The 19,976-nt window shown below is 38.7% G+C and overlaps 7 protein-coding genes across 10 annotated transcripts; 5 read left to right on the plus strand and 2 right to left on the minus strand.

Moving 5' to 3' along the window:
• The first annotated feature begins 120 nt into the window (after positions 1 to 120).
• Positions 121 to 5,766, plus strand: LOC144469345 (uncharacterized). 2 transcript variants are annotated; one of them, XM_078179517.1, is made up of 5 exons: positions 121 to 640; positions 740 to 4,424; positions 4,600 to 4,694; positions 4,779 to 5,411; positions 5,629 to 5,766. In XM_078179517.1, the coding sequence occupies exons 2-4, from the start codon at positions 950 to 952 to the stop codon at positions 5,409 to 5,411; spliced, it is 4,203 nt and encodes a 1,400-aa protein (XP_078035643.1). In that variant the 5' UTR covers positions 121 to 640; positions 740 to 949; the 3' UTR covers positions 5,629 to 5,766. The 2 variants fall into 2 exon arrangements, with proteins under 2 accessions (XP_078035643.1, XP_078035642.1); XM_078179516.1 differs by having other exon boundaries at positions 4,779 to 5,407; positions 5,629 to 5,761.
• LOC144469354 (uncharacterized) lies at positions 5,687 to 7,975 on the plus strand. Its single transcript, XM_078179535.1, has one exon. It carries the CDS (start codon positions 6,405 to 6,407, stop codon positions 6,795 to 6,797), a length of 393 nt encoding a protein of 130 aa, XP_078035661.1. The 5' UTR covers positions 5,687 to 6,404; the 3' UTR covers positions 6,798 to 7,975.
• Positions 7,390 to 14,368, plus strand: LOC144469350 (uncharacterized). The gene is made up of 3 exons (XM_078179529.1): positions 7,390 to 7,523; positions 12,626 to 13,234; positions 13,821 to 14,368. Exons 2-3 carry the CDS (start codon positions 12,828 to 12,830, stop codon positions 14,350 to 14,352), a joined length of 939 nt encoding a protein of 312 aa, XP_078035655.1. The 5' UTR covers positions 7,390 to 7,523; positions 12,626 to 12,827; the 3' UTR covers positions 14,353 to 14,368.
• On the minus strand, positions 8,534 to 12,186 carry Qbp-1 (Queen brain-selective protein-1). Its single transcript, XM_078179536.1, has 4 exons — positions 11,946 to 12,186; positions 9,580 to 9,646; positions 9,248 to 9,380; positions 8,534 to 9,155 (listed from the first exon to the last, which is right to left on the minus strand). Exons 2-4 carry the CDS (start codon positions 9,630 to 9,632, stop codon positions 8,976 to 8,978), a joined length of 366 nt encoding a protein of 121 aa, XP_078035662.1. The 5' UTR covers positions 9,633 to 9,646; positions 11,946 to 12,186; the 3' UTR covers positions 8,534 to 8,975.
• Mrpl40 (mitochondrial ribosomal protein L40) lies at positions 14,250 to 16,196 on the minus strand. Of its 3 annotated transcripts, none has more exons than XR_013493961.1 (6): positions 16,057 to 16,196; positions 15,554 to 15,621; positions 15,376 to 15,465; positions 15,127 to 15,297; positions 14,763 to 15,053; positions 14,250 to 14,695 (listed from the first exon to the last, which is right to left on the minus strand). XR_013493961.1 is itself a non-coding variant. In XM_078179532.1 (6 exons), the coding sequence occupies exons 1-6, from the start codon at positions 16,144 to 16,146 to the stop codon at positions 14,599 to 14,601; spliced, it is 741 nt and encodes a 246-aa protein (XP_078035658.1). In that variant the 5' UTR covers positions 16,147 to 16,196; the 3' UTR covers positions 14,250 to 14,598. The 3 variants fall into 3 exon arrangements, 2 of the variants coding, with proteins under 2 accessions (XP_078035658.1, XP_078035659.1); XM_078179532.1 differs by having other exon boundaries at positions 14,250 to 14,721; positions 14,855 to 15,053; XM_078179533.1 differs by lacking the exon at positions 16,057 to 16,196 and having other exon boundaries at positions 14,250 to 14,721; positions 14,855 to 15,053; positions 15,554 to 15,695.
• Positions 16,197 to 16,804: 608 nt separating this feature from the next.
• Ctu2 (Cytosolic thiouridylase subunit 2) lies at positions 16,805 to 18,684 on the plus strand. The gene is made up of 3 exons (XM_078179525.1): positions 16,805 to 16,945; positions 17,019 to 17,338; positions 17,437 to 18,684. Exons 1-3 carry the CDS (start codon positions 16,884 to 16,886, stop codon positions 18,549 to 18,551), a joined length of 1,497 nt encoding a protein of 498 aa, XP_078035651.1. The 5' UTR covers positions 16,805 to 16,883; the 3' UTR covers positions 18,552 to 18,684.
• Positions 18,685 to 19,001: 317 nt separating this feature from the next.
• On the plus strand, positions 19,002 to 19,943 carry Nd-15 (NADH dehydrogenase (ubiquinone) 15 kDa subunit). Its single transcript, XM_078179537.1, has 2 exons — positions 19,002 to 19,155; positions 19,518 to 19,943. Exons 1-2 carry the CDS (start codon positions 19,139 to 19,141, stop codon positions 19,819 to 19,821), a joined length of 321 nt encoding a protein of 106 aa, XP_078035663.1. The 5' UTR covers positions 19,002 to 19,138; the 3' UTR covers positions 19,822 to 19,943.
• Positions 19,944 to 19,976: the final 33 nt, after the last annotated feature.

Here is a 19,976-nt window from a genome sequence, read left to right on the forward strand (position 1 = left end):
ATTTTATTTTTCTCTTCTTATATTGAAACAAATATCGCGATTAAAGCCAATTGTTCAACATTGTACCGTATTATTACTGGGTCCACTGTAACGTATGATTTTAAATTGAACCGTAATCTTTTTCGTTCGCATCACGGACGTCGTCCGGTTGTATATGAATACCGATACATTATTACTCGAACACGGTGCAGTTATACATAAATCCGCTTGAACGGGTGATGGGTACAGAAAAGCACAAGGAAGGGTTTTAAAAGTAGCGATAGTAGTATATTCTATGTTCGAAGAGAGAAAGGGAGTAACGCGCGTAAGTACACGCGATATAAAGTTGTTGGTAGCAGGGGTGCCGGATCGATTGGACGAGGTTTTGCGCGTCCGTACCGCACCAAGGTTTGTGTATCCGTTGTCACGATCGCACCTCGCTCGACGACACGATCGCCGAAACGTCCGATATATATGAACAAAGTTGAAAGATCGCGAACGCTTTTGTTGGTAATCGTGAACAAACGATATACGAAATTCCGTGATTTTGCTAGTAGCAATGTAATTTAGAGAGGAAGAAACGACTGTGAAGCGTAAATACATAATTTGTTGGTTGCCGATCGATTCTCCAGCTGCTTTTCCACGTGAACGGTGATGAGGTGTACGTACAGTTTGTGCTTATTGTGATTTCTTTGCTCGAATTGTTTTCTTGCTGGTTCACGCGAGCGTGCTTTATTTAATTTTTCACTTTTGCCCGTAGGATAAAGTTGAACGAGATCCCTGAAATGAATGTTGAATCATTGTATGGAATGTTTTATCGTACTACACAGGTGTCATATTAGTATTACTATACCAAGTGTATACATTATACATAAATAGATACGCGTAACGGTATCATAATGGCGAGATCGCGATGATAACGGGACATATTGAAATATTGAGTCGATGAAAGACAAACGAACGGAAGCGGATGCGAGACTGTGAGAACCGAAGCAAGATGGCTTTGTCGGAAAAGGGATTAGTGATCGGTCCTCGAGTTCCACGAGGTCTCGCGCCTGCGATCGAAGGACTCGCGAGAGAGATTTTGAGACATCGACCCGAGGATATTTACAATTTCGCGGCGCATCATTTCGAGCAACTGATCGAGTTACGGGAGAACGGACGCGGAAAGACACTTGACCGCGCGTCCTCGAACGGAAAATGTCGTATGCTCGTAGATTGGATCGATGGCGGCAACCATCGAGCAGACAGTGGCTCGAATCGGTGTCGTTACCCCGATCAAACAGCAAACGAATCGATCCATGAAACGGCGATTAAAGAAACGATGGGGATATCGTCGACAACATTGACGAAACTACTAACGCGAGGAAGAAGGAGGAGGAGAAGAGCAAACGGGGAGGAAGCGACAATGAATACAAACGGTTGGTCTATAAACGAGACGGTGAAGGTATTTAAAAAACATGGTTCCGAAAACAAGGCAGACAAAGGTAACAAGACGAACAAGGGAACAATATCGAGAAGCGCCCAGAGATCTAAGATTTCGACCGAACAGGACATTTGTAGTTACCCGGTACAACGACCAACGCGGCTTTCGAAAACAACCGCGCTACGCCGATGTCATCGATCTCTGTCCGTTGAAGATGTTTACCTTACGAAAGATAGTAGGCGACGATTCAAAGAAAATCAATTAAGATCGTGTAACCGCCGCTCGAACGAGTTACACGGGACTAAAAGCCAATTCGAGAATTTGTCTAAAGACATTGAGGATGCAACTGTACGATGTCTGAAACGACAGAAAAGCGTCGGACAAATCGAAGACGTGTGCGCTTTGTTGTCCAGAAACGATCGGGACCGTGTAAGCGTAGAAGGTGGTAGCATCTCGTCGGCCTTAACGAGAAGAACTCGTTCGCTCGTGAACGTAACGTCGAACGGGAGTAATGGTTATGGAAGCTACTTGAGGGGGTACTCTGGAAAGGAGGAAATACGTCGCGATCGGCCGATGGAAACGGACAACAAATCGATTGGAATTCCACAAAATCTTCAAGGTCGACGGGAATCGTTCGGAGGAAAAAGAATCGAACCAAAGCAAAGGAAGAAACTAGAAGAAGAAAAGGAGGATGAGGAGGAAGAAGAAGATCAAGAACGTCGTTTCGCCGTGAAATCGAACTTGAAACCAGAAGCAGACGATCCCGAGTCAAAGGATAACGGGGAGATTGGAGAATCTTTTGAATACGAGGGTACAGCAGGTGTTGTCAGAAATTGGAAAGATTCTTTGGAGAACGAAGAAACTGTGATTTTTCCATCGGTGATCACGAGACAGTGCTCCGGTTATAGATACTCTGAAAATGTTTCCGAGCGATCCGAAGATGATGCCAACTACGTGATTTTACCTCCCATATCGGTCGACGCGTCGAAACCGATCAAGGAGGAGGACAACTTGGCCTTACCCGTTTTGTTGAAGCTATCGGAAGTAATTGATAGCGAACAAGGACCGTCGAAGGTTTCCGACAGTGGTAGCGAAGTTTCGAATATCGGTGACGGAAAGAAGCATACGGAGATGGATGCGTCCGTTTCCAAAACGCAGACGCTCGAGGTAGGAGATTGCGATCGCGAAATTACTAGTTCGAGTGACACTGCTGGCACAAATAAATGTGAAATCGTGCAGCAGAACGGTACGATCGTCGATCGAGCAACCAAGAAGGACACAGGTTTGGCGACGAATCTAGAAACGAATCTCTTCAAGGAGGATAGTTTAAACGCGGAGTCAGTTTTCGGTGAAGTTTCACAGACGTCGGCAAAATCGTCTGACCGATTGAACGCCGAGTGTAGAAACGAAAACCGAGAGAAACAGCGAAATATTGGAGAACGGGAAATGCGCCCTGTAGGGAACGACGAGCTGAAGAACAAATTGATTGAAATCGAAGCGGTAGAAAGAAGTATCGAAAGTACGCTAATTTCGTCGGAAACTGTGTTGATAGCCGACGACGGTCGCAAGTCTGTAACGTCGTGTTCGATAGATTACGTATCGAATTCGGAATCGGAAAGATCGAAAGTTTCATTTGGAAATAACGTAGATTCGATCGTAAATGCTGAAATGTTGCATATTGCACGCGTAAAACAAGATTCACCGTATAACTTGTATAGCGATCCATTGGGAAGCGACAACTTTAATTTAACTGAAAATTCGACAGCGACATCGGCAAATGCAAGCTTAGAGAACGAAGCCGATGATGTGACCGTGGAGATGGAAACGACAGGCATGGGCAACGATAGGTCAAGACACCAGCGTGCTGCGTTCGATGCCTGCGACGGTCGGCACCAAGTGTCGATCGATTTCTCGAAAGATGTAGATTCGAATTGTTACGTGCTCACGGAAGGTTCGCCTTGCGAAATACCTGAATCGGTAACCATTGTGATTATACCGGATAAAGATACAGGCCTTCGAACCGACAAGGATACTTTTCGGATCGGATCGATCGACGACGCCTCTCGCGCGAGAGAAATGCTGGGACTTGAACAGCAGATAAATCCGTTCGGAGAATACGTTGTACACCCAATGGAAGCGTTCCTTTTACGCGATATAAAAGACGTCGCTGATCGAACGATTGCGTGCTACGATCTGAATAATATTCAAGAGGAGGTGGAAAGCGAAAAGAGCATGGAGAAGAATGTACGAGACGAGAGTATACGAGTAGAAACACATCGCGATAGCACAGTTAATTGTCATGCAGCATTTTGCACGATGCGAGCCAAAGGTGCGTGTACTTGTGCGGAATACGCCGCAAGGAAAGACTCGATTGTTGCGAATCGAGAATATCGTGAATATGCGGTGACGGAAACTGAGGAAGAGCCAACGTTCGACGGCCGCACGCGCGAACAGTACTACTCGCCGGGTATAGTTGCGGAACCTTACGTGCCCGGATTGAACTTTGATTCATTCCGAGAGTCGCCAATATCGTCTCTCGAAAAAAGAAACGATTCGGGAAACTCTGAGAATAGATCGGAGAAGGAGATCGATTGCAATAAAGTTTCTGAAACTAACACAATATTTTCGTCGTTCGATACCATTCTCTCAGAGAGGAAAGCCGCGATCGAAGAAAGATCTTTGTCGAAAAATAACCATTTTCAGAGTGAACAAGAGCGCGTAGCCAATCGCCACGAAAGTAGAAGAGACTCTTCTAACATAGAAGAAGATATTGCTAGAGAACTGATAGAAAATATGATCGTTGGAACTTTGAGACTCGAAGAAACAGCAAATACCTTGGAAGCTACAAACTGTTTCGATGTAAAATCCGATACTCTATGCGAGTATAGAGCAGTGTCCAATTGTTCGAGATCGGGCGTTTCCAAAAATCAAAATGAGTCTGAACAATCGAACGAACCGATAATTGATTCAAATTCACGAAACAATCAGTTTGATGCGGCTATTAAAGTCATTCAGTTGCGTAAGTAGTAGTATACAGTATGCATGCATGCATATACATATGTATTATCATTTAACATGTAACATTTATTATCTACTACTTGCTGTTTACTCTACGTAGTGGGTGTTGTACTTAAATGCAGAGAGTATGCGCGTACAGATAGGATTTTTTGAACATGATATTTTTTTCCAAAAAGGTGTACGCGAATTTCTGTATCGACGTCGAGTTTCAAACAGATCTGACCAAGAACGAAACGAAGGACAAAGTAGCCAAGATGCCTCCGTAGTTCTAGTAAGCAGACGAATTATTACCTGTCACATTTAAACCGAATATTTGAATGTTTACCCGACTTCCCTTCCCTTTTGTCTTTTCTAGAATAGAAATGGAGAAAACGTTGCCATTTCGAACGATCAATACTGCGAAGACGGTAAATGTAGAGATTCCGATGCATATGTATCAAAGATGAAAAGCGAAGAAGGGTCATCGATTAATGAGCAGATTCTTGAAAAATATGAATCATATATTTCTGACAAGTTCAGACATACGGGAGAATTTCACGATTCGTTGCCGTTGCCGTTGCCTGAATTGGAAATTTCAAGTGATGGAACGTTGTCGATGAATGCGTTAGAACGCGTACACGACGATGCCAAAAAACCATTACTTTCTCTTAAACCCAACACCATGTCGTTTGATTTAAAATCCCCTGAAACGTGTGTATTGTTAACCTTTGATTTCCCCAAGAACTTACAGTTGAATGGAGATGCTTTGAACTGGTCAAAAACATCTGTTGATCTTTCGTCCTGTATAAAACATGACTTCCGGGATATGGATAAATCCAACGCTGACAGTTTTGCGGGAGAACGTACCAATGCCGACATCGATGATATCCGAGAACCGTTGGCTCTCGATAAAACGTCAAAGTCTATCCTCATAGAAGAAATTTTAACCGATGACGAAGAAGAAGAGGAACACGAGCTATTGCTACTGGATAACGTTGTTTTAAAGTAGGTACGCGTCAAATTAAAATTTCACTTTGAAACGTGTTTCAATTCGGAAGTTGGGAGAAGCGGGAGCGCTCGAGAAACTTAAGTAAAGAGCAGCCTGTTTGTTGGAAGACTTTTCTTGCTTATGAAAACATTTCGTATCTGTGTTAGAAATATTATTTACAAGAGCTATACATTGAGACAAGTTATTACTTTATTATCATATTATTACTATGTTGCAGTGATGTGATACCAGGATTTCGATAACATGATTAGTGCGACAAAAATATTCGAAATCTTAACCGCAAAATGTTCGTGTAAGATTAAATGACCAAGTGTAAATCCTTGTATCTCATAGAAGACAAAGAAACGAGCAAGTTTGCGCGATGAACCTGACGTAAAGTCGACTTAAAACGCATGCGCGTTTTCGATGGCGAGTGGCGAGTTACGCGATTATCGTGCTCGAACAGTATCGAATAGTAGCGTGTTTGTGGACACACATGCTTGAACAAGACGCTCATTCCAGATATAGCTAGAACTCTAGTAATAGTAGTAGTAGTAGTAGTAGTAGTAGTAGTAATAGTAGTAGTAGTAGTAGTAGTAGTAGTAGTAGTAGTAGTAGTAGCAGTAGTAGTAGTAGAATTAGCAGCAACAGCAGAGCAGCTGTAGCAGTACTGTTTTCATTGGTTAATTACGTTACATGTCCGTAATAATACCTAGCATCATTTTTGTTCGAACGAATACTCTACGGGTTTTTAATCGCGTCAAAACAAGCGCGCGCGTACGCCGCAGACAGAAAAACGCGCGCGCGCGTATAAAACCGTGAGTACGCGTGTACAGTTTAAACGGAACACTCGCAAGGGCAAGAGCAGCAGCAAAATCAGAAACGGAAACAAGAGAACTCTTGTAATTTCTATACGTGAAGCTTGAAAAGGTGATGTGTCGTTCCCGAAAATGCGACGGATCTAGAAACAATTAAGTCACGGTTTGGCTGAAGAACAGAGAAACCCGATTCGTCATGCTGCAAGAAGGTAGTAACGAGGAGTCAACGAAAGCGAGTGTAGCGGCAACGAAAATTCAGGCGAATTTTCGGGGTTATCGAGTCCGAAAGCGGATCAAGGAATCTCTGATGGACGTAAATTTGCAACCGTCGAATATGATTGGTCATGAGTGTGGATATGGACAAACACAGAATGAACGTGTTAAAGAAATAGGAGAGTCCTCGATTTTGAAGAAAGGAAGTATAGAGAACGTGTCGTTGGAAGAGAAGTCCGCGACGAAAATTCAAGCCGGAGTGCGTGGTTTTCTAGTACGGAAGAGACAAGAAGCAGCCCGACTGGCTGCGACTCGAATTCAAGCAGGTTTCCGTGGCTTTAAAACCAGGAAACTATTAAAAGAAAACGAACACTAACGTAATGTTACAGTTGGCCTTGTCATTTTCAATAACTCGTCTCTTTACTTACACGGTATCGATGTGTCTGGTTTTTTCGCGTTCACAGTTGACAGTTTCAAAGGAATACGTGTTTAGCGAATAATCGCTCCGGTAAACAAATTTCAATGCTCATTGGATATTCATTAGAATTGTTGAGAAATTTTCAGAATCGCTTCTATGTACGCTTAAATAAACTAATCCACGGAAATCGATGAAACTCACTACTTACTATAGTTACTATGTAACTAGTAATATGTTGTTGTTGTTATTATTATTATTATTATTGCTATTATTAGTATCTATTAGTTTCGATCAATTCTGAAACGTAGTGGTATTTGTTTCTTTCGTCGACTCGTTTGCGATTTTGCATATTTGGAATCGTTACAATCGTTCTTCTCCTTTGCTTTCTCTGCACTGCTTGCGATACGATTTTATCGACAGTGATCTCCTTGGAACGAATGAATCCATAGTTATCGAGAAATAATTGAAATAGCCTTGGTGGTCGGTAATGACGACGTTTGGCAACGACATTGACACTGCTACCGCTAACTGCTGGTGCAAAAATATTCGACGAAGTAACCAGTTAATTTTTAACCATAGTGCAGTACGGTCGAGTTCGATACGTTTCCTCGAAGAAGGTACCTCCTTACATCGGATAAATGGTGTTTTCTTTCAATATTTGTGTCGTCATTGTGAATCTATGAGGTACATATAATAATTTATACGTTACAAATGATACGCATAACTTGAGAACGTTTCTAGCATTCGTTCTATACCGCGTTCGGGTTGTTTCCTTTTCTTTACGTTCATGCAAATTGTAATGCAACACGCGTACATACGAGTACTCCGAAAGACAATATTTCTTCTGTAGGAATAAAAATATCTGAATAACAGCAGACGATCTGATCCTTTTCTCCATTCGTTTATTAAAGAATTACAATTACAGTGTATACTAGGAAATTGTTTGCAAAACATTTGATTTTGCTGAAACTGAAAAGTACATGTCGATAAACGCTCTTCGAAGTGACAAAATGAATCCAGATATCGGCTTAAATTTGGTTTTGTTACGTTTATTTAATAAGATTGCTTCCGTCGAAGTAGAAAATATTGCGACCTGTAGTTGGACTAGTCAATAATAAATGTATCTATTGGATAAATGCAATTTAATAATTCAAGATCTCTCTCTCTCTCTCTCTCTCTCTCTCTCTCTCTCTCTCTCTCTCTCTCTCTCTCTCTCTCTCTCTCACTCACTCACTCACTCGCTTGCACGCATGGGCCCACACACACACACACACAACAGAGAGAGGTGTGCGCGCACTCACGCCATGATCTTCGCGAATCTCCAATTAGCCTTCTTTTCCCTACTTACCCTTTCCTCATTTCTTACCATTTCCTTCGCTATCTTTCACCAGTCGTTTATCCATCCATTAATCGGTGTTTGCTCCATTCAATTCAATGAATTAGCCTACGACGATGCGTGAGATGTTTGTCACTTAGTTTTTTGCGATGAGTCACAATTGTAATGGCTGCTACATGCATCGTCGAGCATAGTCGAGCAATTGTGTGAGACTGATTCGCAACTCAGCACAAACAGGTATAATAAACCTACATACTTGTGGCATGTAGCTAGCAGGTCGGTGTGGAATTCGATACGCAACGCTTTGTGTCATGTAGCTATCCCTGTATTCTGAATTCAGTAGCTGGTAGATCAAGCTTTCGATGGTTTCTACATCGAGTTTCAAGTTCGAATCACGGTTCAAACGTAGAAATATCTATACAACATTAACACATAAATCTATATATTTCTGTATAGTTCCATATATTTCCACATTTTTCTGTAGATTGCTACAGATTTTCGCAGATTTTTGTACATAATTGTAGATTACCGAAGATTTCCGTAGATTTCTGTAGATTTACGCAGAGTTCCGTATATCTTTTGTTTCTGATAACTCGAAACAGATGAAATCGAGAGTTATTTGCTCACTCGGCTTTTATTAACTAGCAATTCTATCCGACTCGATTAATTTATCGGTTGATTACAATTCAAACAAAGTAGTGCAATTTTACAAGTTCCTTAACTGTTAACCAGTCGTTTGTTTCTTTTTTTTTGTTTACATGATGAAGCAACCTTTTCGTGTAACGTTGTTTCTTAGAAACTTATGGAAATAAAATGTGTCGTTGGTGTTTGTGCGGAATTTTACAATTATCGTCTGGTTTTGCTTCTTTACATTTGAGTCCTTTCGCGCTGCAACCGTGGCATTTATTACAATAACAATACATACCGTCACCGCAAATACCCCATTCGTCGTTTGGTCCTCCACACACGTCGTCGGGACCCTGCAAGAACAGATATCATTCGCAACGTGAGCAGCTGTAGCCGATGACACGAATCCGGGCAGTGTTTCGATTCGATTCGATAATTCGCTAACCTGTGCACATACTAGACCGCAAGATGGTAACGTGGTCACACCAAACTCGCATTTGTTGCATGAATCGTCGCAAGTTTCGCAATAGTTAGGTTTCCTTAATTTGATTGGTGGATGTCCGAAACATTTATCAAACCTGCTTAAGCATAATGCAAGCATCGTGAATGATTTGTCAAGTGAACTTCTTTTAAATCAATTCGAGACTATTCGTATCCTCCAAGGACTAAAACTAAGCGACAACGAAAGTTTCGAATCCGATTCCGATTTTACGTACATAGAAATTACAAAGTTTATCATTGAGGTAACCAATAAATTTCAATATAAAGAATTCTTACACGAGCGCAACAAGTATCAGCGCGGCTATAGACATCGTTTGAATGGCTGTCATTTCGCTTCCTGAATCTGCAACAAAATTTAAATAGAAACTTGAAAAGTATCGATGCAGCTTAGTGTAAAAAACGGTGTCGGTAGTTGTGGTACGAGACGGATTTTTGTACAACATTTTTCACTCGTTTCGAATTCATCTGGATTTTCAGCTGCTTTATGCGTAGACACAAATGTACGTGCCATACACGTGTGTATTTGTGGTATTTATGGAATCATGGTGTAAAAACCGATGCCGATGGCTCAATTGCGACCCCCCCCCCCCTTCCCCCCACCACCACCACGCTACGACAAAGATCTTTCGTGAACAGCAGACTCCCGTATCAATTCGGTTTATATAAAATCAAGCAACTAATACTCGCAATCTCTACCGATTCACCCGTATCGTTCGTTTCTTCACGCATATGTGATCGATCATATTATTTAATACTTGTACGGTGGTATCGCGCAGGGAATGGAAAACGCCTCAATTTTGGTACCTGATGCGTTCGTTTTTACATACGTATACAGTATAGAATATGTTTGCACGATTTGAAACGCACGAGGCGATACGCAGAAGTTGGGATTGGAACGGCGAGACAGATAGTACTCGTGCCTCGAGGAATTTGATAATTCCGAGTACAAAGACTACTGCCAAGCAATTTATCGATAGCTATGCAGAACCAAGGAAACAATTTTCTTCTTGCTCTTCGACCTTTTGTCGTTTCATGATACAACTGTCCCTTATTTCATTTTACCGTGTTACTCTAGTCTCATTGTCGCGTATCGTTCTACGGACAGTGTGTAGATTTCACGAGCCGTGACTACACTCGCGTACCAAACAATTACTGTGCGCGTGGATTGGATGCGTGATATGCGATGCGTGATGCATGATACCTTAATAAGTAATATGTATGCGGTCAATACGCGAGCATTAACACTTTGCCGTTCGGTGGCACCCTGTTGGTGTTGCCTACATTATTACGAGTCGATGAGCTTTCGTGTTGTGTTTAGATCTAGCGGGAAAATTTGCAAATGCCGGCAGCAAACCGAAGTATTTCGATCGCAGGGCTGAACAGGTCGAGTGTTGATGCTGCGAGCTGCGAGCCGTGAACCGTGAGCTGCAATATATATGTGAATACGGGTGCGAACGCGCAACATTTTGGCAGTCTCGACAGTCTTAGCAGTCTTGGTAATCGTGGCAATCCTGGTCTCTATCTCTCGCGTAAACGTCCAGTCATTTGTATTCTCGCAATTGCATTTCTTTACGTCGCGTTCATTACCCTCAAGTAACAGGTCGCAAACTAGTTTCTTTCCACTTAACCTGACAACATTTTCCTAGAAAATTACGGAAATCAACATTTGATACAATTACCAAAGAAAAACGACATAATCGAATATTTCAAGTTATGAAAATACTGCAATTGAAATATTTTGAGTTTGCGCGTGGAAAGAGGAAATGCGAAAGTTAGTAGTCGCTCGGTTCTTCGGTCGGAAGAAAATAGCAACAGTCGCAGCCACGCTCGTGTCAGCTTCTTCTGGTTTTCTCATATGTACTAAGAATAGCAAAAGAATTTGCGTTGGTTCCGATCAATGCCAGGTTCTCTTTCAGCATATTTGCCCTTCTTTACTTATCACCTGTTCACTCTGCAGAATATTTAGATAACATATACATTGTTTATATGTATGTACCTAGATGTTTAGAAATCTTTGTCCGTACATGTATTTCCGTTTTCTCTAAATTTACCTTTTTTGGCAGTTTTCTTTCTGCCGATATATTATTCTTTACCAACTAATATTTGTAATAGCGCACAGAATACACTATACTTAATGGTGTAATAAGTATCATTATAACGCAAAGAAACAGCACGCTATCAATTACAATAAAATCCACCGTATTATCACCTAGAAAGTTCGTCCGAAACGATTACTCCTGCTCGTACAAACAGTCAATTTGGTAATCTAACTTAATTGCAAATCTATGTTCCGTGCTTAAATATTGAAAACAACAGCTTCAAATACTATCCTCTAAAATTATCTCTTGTTCTTCTTTGCACGTCAGTTTATTCCTTACGCTTCCATTTCCCTTTTCATCGTCACTTTTCTCCTACCTCTCTTAGCCTATAGCTTCTCTTGTGCCACCGCTTTACCGTTTGAAACTCGACCGTAAATACGACGACCTTGTTCCATCGGTGCATAATAAAAATAAGACAAATATGAGAAACAAAGGAACACAGCGACAAAAGTGAGTCAGCGTTGGTGTCGATAGAAAACAAACGCATAATGAATAAACATTTTGATATGGTATACAATGCAGTCGTATACCACTGGTGCTCACCCTAAATAAATTCCAAGTAGAGTTTTAATAGAACAAGTAATGGAAAGTGTGTACGTTAAATAAACACGAGATCGTGAAAATACTAGAATGCGAATGAGTAAAATCGCGGAGAGACGTTGAATGTGCCATTGAGGCGAAGTGCGCTTTGTTTTATAGGGAAATGATCAAAAGATAGGAGGGTAAGAGGGGGGGCGGGGGCAGAAACGGCAAATGAGGGAGCATGCGAGAGAAAGGGGTAGAAAAAGAGATGGACAGATTAGATGGAAAGATGGACAGATGAGCGAGAGTGTGAGTGTAAGAGAGAGAGAGACATATGGTCGTACGAAGGGAAGAGGAGAAGAAGGAAGAGGCATAAATTGACCCAGGAACAGGCAACGCATACCTGGTGCCTCCAAGCCATGCAAAATTCTCGTTTGTGTCCAGCTATGTCTAAACAATTTTGTAAACATTCTTCTGAACATGTCCTTTCCAATTTCAGTGAATTTTCTCGACATCGTCTATTAATATGTAAATCTTCTCGGTTGAGCGTTAAGAAAAACAAACACGTCCCATTCATTGACTATTAATAGCATCCATAAATCAGCTTGTCAACATTACTCGCGTAACAATATACTTAGTGAACCATAGGGTCATAGGACTGATCATAAGAACGATGTTATTAAACATCATTTACGTTTCAGGAAGATAAAGTCTAACAAGGAGAAAGAAAGAAAGGAAGGATGAAATAAAGAAAGAAAGAAAGAAAGAAAGAGAGAAGGTGTTTGCACGCGAAAAATAAATGTATATCTGATCGCAACAGAGAAATTGATCCAACTACGAAACTGCTTGCTTACCTTTTATGTAAACGGTAAAACGTACACGTATACTTGTGTATAGAAGTAAATGAAAACGATGTGGCAGCATTTTGGCAAACTGTTAAAGGTCCTTTACGAACGGATCGATCGGGCAGAAACTGTTTTTCTACAAATGAAAAACATTTCGGTGATGACCAATCAAATTCTATTTCTGAAAATGGCCGATTTATTATTGCTGCCCAAGCCCGAAATGACATGTCTTTACACATTGATGTTTTATAACGTGATCACTTACTGTGTAAGCTACATTAAGGAATTGATCGAGAAAGAAGATTGGTCGCCATACATCACTCTCACCGAAAGATCAAAAATTAAACATTTAGCTATGTCTGCTACGAAAATAGTACTAGAATGGACCAAAGCGGTTACATTCGTCGTGACGTTAACGTTCATGCTCCTCGTGTTTGCTCTGGAACAGGGTCTTCATAATTATAGGTAAATAAGTGACGTGTGTAAGATGTTTAGTATTCATACATGGTACATTTGTATACAAGATGCTTCAGTTAACTTGGTCATCTCGGATAATGATAGACTTAACGGTAGACTTTATAAAAATTTCAAGACACGGAATTTAAATCGCGTAAACGAGCACATTTGATAAGCTGTATGTATGTATATCTCTGTACGTGTATCCTTTTTTTGGGTCCGTTTATGTTTGTCCGTTTTAACTGGTATGACCGATTTTGTATACTATTAACCATCGACTGTTTATTGTGAAATTTCTAATAAAAATGTGTCGATCTTTGTACATTCTACCCATAATAAATAGTTAACCAAGTAAAAAAAATTAGAAATGCTGTTTGCATATTTCAAATTTCATATTCCACTATTTATATCATATCAGGTTGCGTAGTTCGAGGTGATCGAATTAACTGAAACACTCTCTGTATAAACTGTATACAGTAGTGTACATATAATACAAGTATACATATACTATTCGAACGATTGTAACGAGATAAGGAGAAACCGGAAAAGGACACACCAATTCAGTACAGCCGTTCGACACCTATTCTTCTTGCAGGCCATCAACATTTTACACCATGATAACGTGGATTTATTATTCAGCGACAGAAAAAATCTTCGCCGACATGTTTCCGTCGATTTTCAAATTTTTTCGTGTCGAAGTTTTCGAGAACATGGAAGAACTTTATGCCCCGGTATTATTGAGGTCATTTACCATCGTCGCCTCTGTACTCCATATATTGTTTCTTCTACCGACAATATCCTGGAGATTTCTGATAGTTGCAAGTTACGCGAATATTTATCTACGATCAAAGGAGCTCTTACAAACATTTGCACCTCTACTACGACGTGAACATCAATTTTTAAATTACTACAGGAAAGCGACACCTGACGAAATTCTTCACTTCGATGATGTATGCGCTGTGTGTCTCTGTAATATGGTCAAAGCGAGAATAACGCCCTGTAACCATCTTTTTCACATTGGCTGTTTACGTCGGTGCCTCAAGATCAGCGACACCTGTCCTTTGTGCAAAAGAAAACTAAAACTCGAATATACATCGATAATCGATCACGTTCCTATCAGAGATTGACTGATCGCTATCAAGAATCGACTTGTCCACTGTATTTTATTTCCCTGACACATTTCAAATTCAAAATCGCTCTCTTTTGTTATTAGAGAAATTTATTATTAGCTATATTTTTCGTACTAAAAGTAATTAAACAGACAGATTAATTATGGGTTCTTCAAGTAGGCAGGCTTTTATTCAGTACACGCACACAAAACACATGTTCTTTGCAGGTCACGATGCTTTATTTGTATTATCGATTCGATTTCATTAGGTTTCTCCTTCGTATTTCATTGTAATATCTGTATATACACCGTCGGGGCTCTCATAATTCCGTATCGGTGGAGTATTCACTGGTCCACTTGCTCTGTATGGTAGAAACGATTCATCAAACTAAAAGCAAAATATAATTCATAGAAAAATTTCAATACAACCATTTGTAAAATCATTTGACATCAACTTCTAAACACGATCAAATCCAATTTCCCTCAACAGTTTGATATTAGAATACTTAAGCGATGTTTACTTCTATTGCTTTCTCATAAAGATACTCGGATACAATTCTCAATTCTGCCAAAGCTCTTTCCTGAGAAATCATGACAGATTGTAAAACACACACATCCTTTAACCACTGGTCTTGTTTATATCTTGCCCATTCTTTTTCCAATAACAATCTTTTCTCTAATTCTTGAGGAGATGTTGTCGTCGATGTACGATACCGTTCCCTGTAACAAACATGTAACAACACATGATTATGCAAGCAATGAAAAGTAGGGAATAATGCATCATATACCATACTCTTTTTGCTCTGCCAAGTTAATCGATGATTCGATCTCAAAAATTGGTTTCATTTGTTTAGCACTTTTTTCTAAACGTCTAATTTGCTTCTCTAATTTTCTTTTCTTCCTCTCTTCTCTGGCTCTAACAATAGCAGGATCCAGTTTCCTTTTTTTTTTTATCGGTTGTCCTCTACAAAATGAAATTGATGCAGCCAGCAACACTTTATAGAATCAATTTTCTAAATAGAGACCATTAGAGAGTACTTACAATAGTACATTAGTGACTTGAAAATGTAATGGATACATGTACATTGAAATATTACGTGGATTAACGATCGACAACGAACGCAGAGATAGTCTGCAACAATAAGTCATTGTAATTACGATATTCAAAATATCTGATAACTAATTGAAAATATTATTTATGAATCATTATTAAGTATTACCTAGAAAGAGCATTTACCACCGGTAGGACACTCATCATTTTTATTAAACTCTTTCGATTACTCGTAATCTAAAAGACAATGACCGATATCCTCCTATTACTTGTACGTTGTATGTAACTTATGTTTACTATTTATTCATATAACCTTTATGTTTTCGACCGATAATCGTAAACATAAAGGCTTGCTTATGTTCAATACATTTAAACATTAATTACAAGCGATGAACTTAACGAAACGTTTTAAATACACATTAATAACGAATAACGATGTAAGTTCGATTAACAATGACACTATTCCGTGGAATGACAAATACAATTTCTACAAGAGGACACTCCAGTATGCATGTACATGTGTGTACATTCGTATACGCATATGCATTACGTAAGGGAATCAGGAAATTTTTTAAAACTGTAAACTATTAAAATGTCATCTTCGAATTACGTAAACCTCAAAATTAATAAATAATCTCACGTTAGATTTTCTGACTTTAATGTTGAACTCACTTGTTTGAATTTCACGTTTGTGAAAGAAGATGGAGAAGGTGCAAATCTCTCTCTCTCTCTCTCTCTCTCTCTGGTCACAGCTCGCTCCATTAGCAAGAATAAGAGTAGAAATTACTTTACTCTGATTAGCTAGAGCTTACTTTACATCTGATGTACTCTGCTGCTCGCTCATCGTTTCCTTTCATTGTTGCCTTAAACTTATGAAGGCAACGCTGTTCAGTTATGAATCGTCAGTCAGAATAAAGCAATTCTTTGACCATTTCATGAATCAAAAGCCACATTGACTACAAATGTGATTACTGTACGTATGTGCTCTAGTTGCATCCAACTTCTACACGTCCCTCCTGCATCCAAGAAAGCGTTTCCTTTCGCAGTGAATCCTGTTTTATATTAAATCATCAGCCAATTAGAGCAAAGCAATTTCTGTTTTCATCTTCGATTGCTTAGCAAGCTGCGGATGCGATCCAGATTCGTGGTCGTGATATATTCTTGAACGAAGGAATTAGAAGAACGTGAAACGTGTAGTAGTTGTATTTTGTACTTTGCAATAGAATTGATTAAAATTTACATATGTATTTTCACAATGCAGGGTAAAGTAGGTTCGCCGGAAAACATTAATTGTGGCATAATTAGTACAATAAATAAAGTACGTATTCGTGAGGACAGAATTTCTGTCAGTTTTCACCATCAGTAGAATGTATACTTTCATAACCTGCAATTAACCACTATTAATTCGAAATTTTAGAAAATTTCTACCTTTAATGTTTCTTAGCAATAAAATTTGTAATAAAACATAGACACAACACGGTCAAACAAAGAAAAAAACAATGTGTACATTAAACTCGATTGAGTGTGATACGTGTGAAACGAATCAAACAATACAAAATGCGTGAGTGTCTGGTTTTCTCATTATTCATATGTCTCTCTATATGCGTGTTATTATTGTTTTTCATTTTGTATAGGATAACTGGTACTAGTAACGATACTGTTTCTATATGTGCGACAAACGCTAAATTACTTTGCGCAAAGTGTGAATTCAAAGAAATACAAATTTTATCCAGGAGCAAATGTGGTTATTGCAAAGCATGTTTCGTATCTGTATTAATGCATAAATTTAAAGCAACTTTAGGGAAGTCGAAATCAATGCACCCAACCGATTCGGTACTTATTGCTCACTCAGGGAAAGCAAATTCAACAGCACTTGTGCAACTTATAAAAGATAATGCAAATGAATTGGCTTCTAAAAGACTCCGATTTAAGTGTAAACTATTGTATATAGATGGTAATATTAATGTTTAAATTTGTAACAACTTCTATATAAAATAATAACTATAGACAAATTTAACCAATTGTTATTTATTCTTTCATATTTATCTATAGATGGCATGGTTAAAGGGTTGTCATTGGAAGAAAGGAAATGTGTTCGAAATGGATTGATTAAAGAAGCAGATAATCTAAAAATGACAATGTATGTAACTTATTTGACAACTTTTACTAATGATATTCATTGCGAAGAGATTCAGAACACAGATGGCCCACGAGCAAATACAACTCGTGACGATGAATTTATAAGAGAAGTGTTCCATGGTATGGAAAGTGAAACAGCAAAGGATGAATTATTGAGGCAATTGAAAAGAAAACTATATGTATCGGCAGCTCGCAAGCTGAACTGTAATAAAGTTTTTGTTGCCGATACTTCCATTGATCTTGCGATAAAAGTACTTGAAGACGTATCAACGGGAAGAGGTTCTCAGGTGCCACAAAATGTTTCTTTTTCCGATACAAGATCCAACGATATAACATTGCTTAGACCGCTCAGAGATTTTACACAGGATGACATAGAAGGCTATTTGAAGTGTCATAACTTAACTCCAATTTTTACTTCTAAAATGTATAATCAATTACAGCCTATTTCTATACGAACCATTACAAAAAACTTTGTTTGTCAATTAGATTCTAATCTTAATGGTACTGTATCTACCATATATCGCACCAGTGAAAAATTAGCAACAAAGATAGAGAAAACGCATAATGTAAACAGCCATGGGAGCACCGATGTTGTCAATAATGTATCTGCCTTGAACAATACCTGCATACTTTGTGAATTGACTCTAAATTCTACTAACTCGCAAGAACAACTTTCGGTCGTTCAAGCAAGAATATTTTCCCAATTGGTATCAACATGCGTAGATCCTCTGATAAGTACAGCATCTAGTTTGCTCGATCTTCACAGTGAACCAAATAATGAACAAGTACAAGAAATAAATGGATCGTTAAAGAAGCATTGTCACTGTGACAGTGGTACAGATATTTCACATAATACAGAATCTGTGCAATCAGATTTAGTCGAAGCTCATTTATGTTACGGTTGTAAACTGTTTGTCTCAGATTCAAAACGAACATATAATTTGCTATACTGTGTTTTACATGAGAAAATTCAAGAAAAATTACAAATAACTCGTTTGCAGAAAGATATAGCCGAATTTTTATTATAGAAATCATTGCTTTAATGAACTTGTAATATGAAGATTATGTGAAATTTTGTGAGATTTAATTTTACTGTGTAAACAAATTAAAGTACTATGTTCAATATCTCGGGTACCATTTCCTTTTCTTCTCATTATTTATTCATTATATCTATTCTAATTTTTATCATATTGTTGCACATCATTATAATACCCTAATACAGGAAAATAGAATATTAAGAGGTATACACTGAAAAAATATAAGAGGGGACAAACTTGAGTCGATCGGAATTCAGTAAAAAGAGACAGGTTCTAGCGGATCCCATTTGTTAAATCCCTCCTACAGCATATTTCAGAGCAGTCTACAAAAATGCTGTGCATCTATCTTGTCCAGTTAATACCGAGCTCTACTTTAAGGTTTTGGTTTCTACGTGTCTAGTCGCAAGAAATTATCTGGTTCTTAGCCAATAGGAGATAATATCAACTGTTTCGTAACGTCGCAATATATTACTAGACCATGCCACGCTGCTAACGATGGTTCATTGAAGGTAAAATCACTTTGTCCGTATCGCAATGCGCGTCATTGGTGAAGATACTTCAGGCTTGGTCAGTAGTCGATGTCAACAATACAGTTGTTCGTACTCAAAATATTACGTAAATCTGATTAGTAAGTAATTGAAACGCCATTTGTCGCAATTTTAAATTATTTTAAAGATGTTTTTAGGTAATAGAATCATGTTGAATTTCTATAGTGTTCAGTGTTCCTGCAAAACAGACAGTGAAATATATCCCAAAAGCGATTATTATAACTATTAGGTTAAGCGAAATGCATTTACCTTTAATACTATGGATATATAGACACGTAATTGATCTAAATCCGTTTAATTTCCTCTACACCCGGTTTTTGTCTAAACCATTAGTTTGACGTATTAATAGGAATATGTTTGTTATATTCATGTAATTGTAAGCTTGAAGTGAAATTTTTGTTAATTTCAGAACTATGAATCAGACAGCAACACCATTTCTGCATCACGAATCGATATCACCATTAAATACTATTCGTTCCAAACAGCATCATCAGATCTGCAATGTATTTGCGATACGCCTTGCAAAGTGCACAGATGCCTATGGTGTGTGGAAGTCGCAGGAAAAATGTAAAGATTTAGACGATGACCTAGTGGAATGTTTATATGGACTAAAAAGGAGAAAACGGGTAGAACTTATGGACAAAGTACGTAAACAAGAAATGAAAGATGGAAAAAGAGATTACTTGCCACCAATACGTTCAGATTACATCTAATGCAATTTACCAGTTAGTATCAAGCATATGCGACCCATTAAATAATTATAAGAAGGGAAGGGAGTTTAATGTAGAACAGTGAATGTATCGATGAAATTAAATTACATTGTACGATTAGAAAATATGTAATATTCTATTTTTCTGTTTCCCCTAAA

This window comes from Augochlora pura, chromosome 4, assembly GCF_028453695.1.
Source record: "Augochlora pura isolate Apur16 chromosome 4, APUR_v2.2.1, whole genome shotgun sequence".
NCBI classification, from domain to species: domain Eukaryota; kingdom Metazoa; phylum Arthropoda; class Insecta; order Hymenoptera; family Halictidae; genus Augochlora; species Augochlora pura.